This window comes from Hyposmocoma kahamanoa, unplaced genomic scaffold (assembly GCF_003589595.1).
Source record: "Hyposmocoma kahamanoa isolate Upper Pololo Valley unplaced genomic scaffold, ASM358959v1 202, whole genome shotgun sequence".
In the NCBI taxonomy this organism is placed as follows: Eukaryota; Metazoa; Arthropoda; class Insecta; order Lepidoptera; family Cosmopterigidae; genus Hyposmocoma; species Hyposmocoma kahamanoa.
The window spans coordinates 17,591,440-17,599,478 of record NW_020653726.1 but is presented as its reverse complement, the minus strand read 5'-3'; the positions used below and the strand labels follow the sequence as shown (position 1 = coordinate 17,599,478).

At 33.2% G+C, this 8,039-nt stretch overlaps 1 protein-coding gene across 1 annotated transcript in view; it reads right to left on the bottom strand.

Annotated features, from left to right (window-relative positions):
• Nucleotides 1–2,160, bottom strand: part of LOC113226950 (retinoblastoma-binding protein 5 homolog) — a 10,748-nt gene extending 8,588 nt beyond the window's left edge. The window contains exons 1-3 of the mRNA XM_026459767.1: nucleotides 2,054–2,160; nucleotides 1,913–1,938; nucleotides 1,587–1,781 (exon numbers count right to left, since the gene is read on the bottom strand). Of these exons, the coding sequence (XP_026315552.1) occupies nucleotides 1,587–1,781; nucleotides 1,913–1,938; nucleotides 2,054–2,072 (240 nt within the window). The 5' untranslated portion in view covers nucleotides 2,073–2,160. The remainder of the gene's footprint in view (nucleotides 1–1,586; nucleotides 1,782–1,912; nucleotides 1,939–2,053) is intronic.
• Nucleotides 2,161–8,039: the final 5,879 nt, after the last annotated feature.

The following is an 8,039-nucleotide window of genomic DNA, read 5'->3' as shown; positions in this document are numbered from 1 at the left end:
CTTTTATCAAGTAAACCCAATTAAAAATTAATACAGGACTAATAATGTATTTTTAAAGTACTGATGAAAAGTGGCTTATGTATATGTAATCATTTGATTGGTCAAAGTAATCCAATGAAATAAATTTATTAATGATATTAGACACAATATCTATTTATTGAATATTATGATGCTTTACCACCACAATATTCATAAATTTTTAGTGAAAATGCTCCACTAGTTTGTCAATATTATTGATACAAAGATCAAACAACACACAGAAAAAATCCTTCGGTCATACTGGACTCTGACCAACTGAGCTACAAACACAGTCTGTAAGAGTGGTGGCACTAGCATGGCAACAGATGCTAGTTCAAGCCCAAACAAATTGAGGAAAATTTTATTTGTGTTTTTGGCATGTTATACAGGGTCATTTGTAAAATACTAATAACCTTACAGGAATGTATACTAATATCATAAATAACATCTTTTGTTCCATGACTTTTAATAATTCGTCCGATTTTACTTTTTAAAGATATAAAAATATTTAAATAGAGCTCTCTCAATGGCGATAACACTGTGTGAGTCGTCGAAGATGACGCTTGCATTTTTGAACTTGCTAGCTTACTACCAAACACGGTTGTTGCGAATATCAGCATCCGCGGATAATGCGCATAAATTAAAATATCCGCATCAACATCAGCACATTGATCGATGCTGATGTTCATTGCTGATTTTCAGCAGAACAGAACCAAAAAGAACATGAACTGCCCTTGCTTATAGAAGACTCAAATCAGCCAGTAGAGAGTCCAGATTAACTTTGCAGCATGAATTGGAACTAAAGGGGCAATTGGAAAAGTACTGCAAGGAAAAAATACTTATTGTGTCACAAAACCCACTTGATTGGAGGAGCCATGATTGTATGGACATAATTATTGTGATCTATCGAGGATGGCTCAAACACCACCTTTTGTCACCACCACCAGTGAGTGTTCCTAGCAAACAACTATTCAGCAGTGCTGAAATCATTTACAATCCTTCCAGAAACAGATTGCACGCTGAAAAACCAGCTCACTTGTTATTTTTAAAATATTACATTACTATATTAAAATTCCAATATGACGAAGCTAATGCTTTACAAAGTTTGATTCTTTTGTTAATAAATGTCAAATACACAAATTTTAATCTTTTATTTCAAAACTAAAGCTTTTTTAAGTAGATTCAATAACAATCTGAATATTTCTCAACATTGTTTAATTTAAGTCAACATCAGCAACAGCATCCACTGATGTTAAGATTGAACAATTAGTATCCACATCAGCATCCACTGATATGTAAAAAACCTGCATCTGCGACAACCCTACTACCAAATACAGATCTAAAAACTGTAACAAGTGTACAAAAAAAATCTGAATTAGTTTAATTTTGGTAAATTTATTATGTTCTGTCAAAAGTCATAGAACAATACTTATTGTTTGTGATGTTAGTAATCTAGTCCTGTAAAGTTTTTAGTATTTGAAAAATAACCCTGCATATGACCTTATAATGGAGGGAGATGCAGTAAGAATTTTATTAAAATTCATGTTCTTAAATGCAATTGAGCTTACTTTTTTACAATTTCTAGACCAGCTGAGACTGCACACAGGGTACACATGTGCGGATATAGACTTAGCAATACCCCGTGTGAGAAAGTCCCATATGAAGATACGACCGTCGTTGCAGCCTACTGCCAGCAATGTGCCACGGCGGTTGAATGCGCAGGTTGCAGCTAACGATATCGAGTCTAGGGTACCATCAAATTCCTGTAAGTTTTTATTATTTGTAATTAGAAATTGCCCAAATAATAAATACGGTTTGTAATAAGTTAAAACGTTGAAGTTACAGAAAGTATACATTTTAGATAGTAAATTTACAAGTAGAAAATCTTACTTACCTCTGGATAGTTTTGACCAAATGATTCTGCAAGAAATAAAAATTTTTATTATAAACAATATTGTTTATAAGACGTGAAGGGGTTAATGCAATATTACATTAAATTTCAATGACAACAAAAATACGAAATATTCTCACTTACCAAGCAGTTCTAAATTCATGATTTATGTTGGTTGCTTTGTCGTTAATTTAAATAGTTTCTTAAAATGTACTATGTCCTTATAGTTTAAACTTTCTGGCATTAGTTATGTTTAGAAAATTACAGATAATCGTCAAAATTTATAGACGCTTCGCAAGCAACGAATACCAAACCAAATCACAATAATAAAAACAACTGTCAATTGTCAAACCAAACTGAACCCATAGACGTAGAAACCAAAGCAACCACTGTCAAACATCATTTTTTTATTAAGAGTTTTGGCTTGGATAAAAGTCTTTTGAGCCATGTCTTCGTTTAATTGGACATAGTTATGCAAACAAGAACCAACCCACACCTCGAATGAAATTGAGTTATGGATTTAGGTAGAACACCAGACGTGTCCTTTACCCGCTCACAAACAATCCTGGCAATATACCAAGCCAAAACGGAGAAGATAAAAGTCCTTCAGGGTACCAACTCTAAATAAGTAACTTTTTAATAGCTAAAAAGAACCATACTGCTTAACTTCATAATGTATTTTTTAAAATATGCTAAATAGATCCATGTCATATGTAGTGAAGTACTATAGATCTTTAGCGTTTTTATTACGAAAACTAGAACATGGTTTTCGTTAACGAAATAAAAAAATACATAATGTTTTCTATTTATTGTTGTATAATATAATAGTTTCCCTATATCATTCTCAATGCTACATATAACTCACGTTGTTTATCTCAAATAACGTACCTATTTATTTCTTCACACTGTTTTTACAAAAATCTAATTATCTCGAAAGTGACATTTCGTGGGTTGGTTCTAGTTTGCATAACTATGTCCATTATTATCGGGATCATCAGTAATATTTTCCATTGTGGTTCTAATACATTATGTTTCCACTTTCTCTTAGGTAACTTCATTCACTTATTTGGGTTTTTTAAATAGTCTTAAGCGGCGGGACTCAGTAATGTTTTCACTTTCACTTAAATCACATTATCTTCTATAACTTTGAAACTTTGAACAAAAGTTTTGAATTCGTAATTATTGATATTTTTAGGATAAAGTCTTATGTAATTTGGTTTGAAATAAGGACTATAGTTGTAACTTTCTTCATCACCATTTCTTTCTTCGTTTTTTTCATATTATACATAAAATAAAAATAAAATATTTGTAAAAGTTGTACTTGTAACCACAGATTAAGGGGAAGATACTACGTATACTTCAAAAGCCCGCCATTTTTCTCTCACTGAGAGTCGTATTCCAGAACTCTACTCAATGCTCAAGTCACGACTTGAGTATGATTTCAAGCACTCATAGGTTAGTATTCCAGAACTCTACTCAATGCTCAAGTCAGGATTTGAGCAGACTTGAGTATGATTTCAAGCACTGGAAATACGACCCTAATGGCAAGGACTCGAGTATGATTTTCAGTGCTCACTGCAATACTCAAGTCCTGACTTGAGCATTGAGTAGAGTTCTGGAATACGACCCATACTCAAGTCCTTGCCATTACGGTCGTATTTCCAGTGCTTAAAATCATACTCAAGTCCTGACTTGAGCATTTAGTAGAGTTCTGGAATACGACCACCTGGAACACAAACTATCATTGTTATGTCACTGGCATAGTGTTGGCTCATGGAAAAATTTCCATTTTCAAAAATATCATCTTTTTCATAAAAATAAATATTTTCCCGATATTTTTCCAATATTTTTAAATAAAATTGTTGTTGTTAAAATTGTTCAATTTTGAACCCATTTATTCGAGTATGCAAATGGTTCTACTCTTCTCATCATATAAGTACTTAAAAAAGGAGGATGTTCTCATTCGACTGTATTATTTTTGTATGTATGTTACGCGATTACTCCGGCATTTGTGAACTAATTTTGATAATCCTTTTTTGTTGGAAAGAGGGTACCTCAATATTGGTCCCATTTAAATTTGAAGAAATTATTCTACATCTAAGGGTGGCAAAACTAAGGGATGGATCCGGTGTCGCGCACTTTCCGGTAACGGATTTCAATATAATCTCAGTACAGACTACTGAAAAAACCGATCACTCTCTGTGCGAGTGCGGCCTAGAAGACGGTACCTTGGAACACATTTTTTTCAATTGTCCTAATATTGCTGTTCCACTTTATAACTTACTTTCTCCAAAATTCCCCCGCCCCATTAACATAAACAACCTCTTAACTTTAGTGTTCTCCCCCCATATTGTTACTCTATGTAAATTTATCCACTTAAATAACATATATTTATAAATATGTATTGTTTTGTTGTTTTGTTTTACATTCTCAACTGAGTACTCCCGCTAGTCCAACTTACCAACACCGGTTAATGTCCTATTAGAGCTTAGCGAAAATTTTTTTTTTTGTTTCGTTTTTTTTCTTTCAACTGTGACATTGGCAAAATCATCAGTTCTCATATTGATGGAGCCATAAAAATAAAAAGTGAAGTGAAACTCTAAATACGAAAAAACCTTTGTTATGTTTTGGTTAAACAAATTACTTTGCCATAAGTCAATGTTTGCCATGTCTTACATGAATTTGTATTTGAAGTCTAGGAGTTTACTAATTTGTACATTATAGTCAAGATGAGCACTTCAGAGTGCAATTCAATAACCGCTGAAGAGTTTATAGATGCAGCTGACAAATTTGTGAAAGTATCAGATAGAATTTGCGACGGCTGGACACTTTACAAAGACAATAAAGATATTTGCAGGTCTTACATTAAAAAGGAAACATTCTTAGAAACTCCGGATAAAAGTTGCCAAACTTTATTAAAAGCAGAATATGTGATATTTTACAATCTCAGTTACGGAGTACCGGCGTTCAGTTTCAACGTCTGGAACTCTTCAGGAGTGCTCCTGACTTTAGAAAATATAAGGAACATGTCGTTTGTTAAGTAAGTAAAATAAATATTATTTAAAATTAAGGGAGTCGGGTCAGAAGGTAGGAAAGGGGGCATTATGGAAGCTAGACATAGAAATTTTTTAAAGTTTTTTAAAAATTTTGTTTTAAATTCTTTTTAATGCCGAGCGTGCAGAGGCAGCGACCGGCCAGTGATAGAACCGAATTTTATGCCTTTCTGAATATGTTTTAAATATAAATTAAATTGTCCTCCTTTATTTTCTCAAAAATCATCTCCCACATAGAAAAATTAATAAGAACAAAAAGTGTTTATTTATATCCAATCTATCCGAAACAAATGCTAAACAATTTAAAACAATAAAAATCTTTAAACATTTACTAAGTCGAGTTTCCATAGTGCCCCCTTTTGTACAGTTCAATCAAGTCAAAACTACTACTATTTTTGTACTATAAATACAAAAAGCCTTATATATATGCATTAAGGGCGAAAAATATGTTGCACGTTTTGCTTCCGCCCAAGCAAAACGAACTCTCTTTTCCGCTCTTATTGCATGGACTTAAAAGCTTTTTCAGATCAGGCTGTGACATCCTAATACTTATCATACAGAATGACAGTAACTTAAATTTACCTGCAAATTATAAAAAGACATAAATTTTTGAATTCGACGAATTAACATGAATATTAATAAAATAAAATAAGAATGAATAGCCTTTCCCCTTGCTTTTTTTACAAATCGTTTTCAGTAGGCATAGGCTCAAATATGCTAGAAATATCTATTATTAAGGTGATATGAATAAAAAGCTGATTTCACAGACCAAATTAAGTATCAACCAACAATACTTCTTTCATCTTTGCAAAAATCTCAAATTTTCAAAAATGTCTCGAAATCAGATGCGTTTCTGAGCGAGAAGATTAACCTGATTCCTACTATACTGCCCTCCTAACGAAAAAAGGCACAACTATGCGTACTTTATACAGCAGTTGTGCCTTTTTTCGTTCTGAGGGCAGTATATCTTTCTAATTTGTGAGTTAAATACACTATTATTTCGATTAGAAATGTCAAATGTTTCCAATCGGCCAGTTGTGAATTGCAATTATGCGCCTCAACTCGGAAGAGACGCAGTTTCCGATCGGGAGAGGCAATCAAAATCAAGCTGCTGAGTATATAAGTGTGAAGAAAAGTGTTAAACAAACTTAACCTTTGACCACTGAGCCGTAAAATTCATTTTGATACGACTTGTACCATCAATGGAACTGTCAGATGGTACTATGGTAAAGAAAGGTTCCTTATTGCATCATTAGTGAATTATGTTATAAGACAATTTAATCTTAAATGTGTAGGTACTTAAATACATAATACTTTTAATCATAAACGCACGAGAAAACTCTCAGAACCGCAGGTCGATTCAGAACCTTACGATAACTCTGTTATCGACCATTTCAATTAGATATCGCAACATTTCTTTTCTTTTTTATTCACAATAACCGAATCGAACGTAAAACTATCGTATTCGAAACCGAACCGAAATGACGTCACACCCGTACGGTTACTCATACTTCTCGACCGGCAAACGCTACAAACGTTATTCAGAACACAGTTGTCGAATGAAAGTTACCGACCATCCTATTGTTTACAAAGCAAAAATTATCATATTACGATAATCTTTTATTATTTTAAATAAAATCTGGATTTTATTCAATTTTATTAATTTATTTTAATGCAAGACTAATGCATTCAATATTTTAGGCCTTTATAGTCTTACAAATGTATAGAAAAGGATTTTTTTTTATTATCTATATTCGTCGACTAACTCCATAAACGTTATTGGATAACGATATTGTACCTGAATCGAATGTTTTAACTCGAATGTTCTAAATAGCTCTGAATCGGGATCCTGGTCCGCTAAGTGGTCAGGTATCTTGGGACAACGTCTATGCTCTGGACAGACCTATCGCAACAATAGCCGTTTGGAAATGTTTGCTATTTTTAATTTTACATTGTAGGTAATTATAAATTAAATTTCGGCGCCTCAACAAGATCAATTAATTTTTTTTATCTGAAGAAAGCCTTGTCACACACGAAAGCCATAATAATTTGGCATTGACTTTGACTTTGATAAGTATTTAGTTCGACGTTATCTTGGTAATTACTTGAACAGATTATTATTGTTATAAAATTATTTTTTTGCAAACCAGTGTCATAGCGTTATTTACACACCTGTTATTAATTCTCATTATATTTTAGGCCGTATTCTTTTATTACTTGAGCCTGGTAGAGGCGCGTTCCTATTATGTCATGACGACAGATAGTCGTGCAGTTTAAAGTGTCGTGGATTGCATATTTAAATGATGTTGTTCACACATACAACAACACGATTAACTTTCGTTCACGACTTTTTCGACGTTACGACGACAGACTGTCGTGACAATTGGAAGGGCTAGAACGACAGTCATCTGACGATAAATAAAACGTCACGATAAAAATGTGACGACAGATAATCGCAGCTTCAAATGATTCTGTTGTGCAAACGAACACACGACGATAACTGAAAAATTGTAGTCACGATCTAGAGGGAGCAGCTAGACACGACTGTCGTTCAACGATAAAATAAACGTCCACGACATAGTCACGACAGTAGTCGTGGTATAGAAGCTAGACGCGACAGTTGTCTAATGATAAATTAAACGTTACTACATAATGGGAACGCGCCCTAACGTAATTATAGAGGCAAACATTCAGAAAACATTATTTCTAAATTATACATAGATATATTATTTGTTGTAATATGAGTGCTGTCTGTAATAATACTATTTGGAATTGGCATACAGAATTCCTAAAAGTTTCTAGAGTGTAGGTACTCTAGTACTTTTTTATAGGGTCACAAAAAGTTTTAGTACATTTCATGCTATAAGAGCGGAACACGTCTTTTTCTTTTTTTAACCGACTTTAGAAAAAGAAGGAGGTTCTCAATTCGTCTGTATTTTTAGTTTTTGTTTGTGTGTTACGCGATTACCTACTCCGACATTTGTGAACCGATTTCGAAGAGAATTTTTTTTGTTGGAAAGGTGATACTTCAGTAGTGGTCCCATTAAAATTTGAAGAAAATATTCCACCTCCAGGGT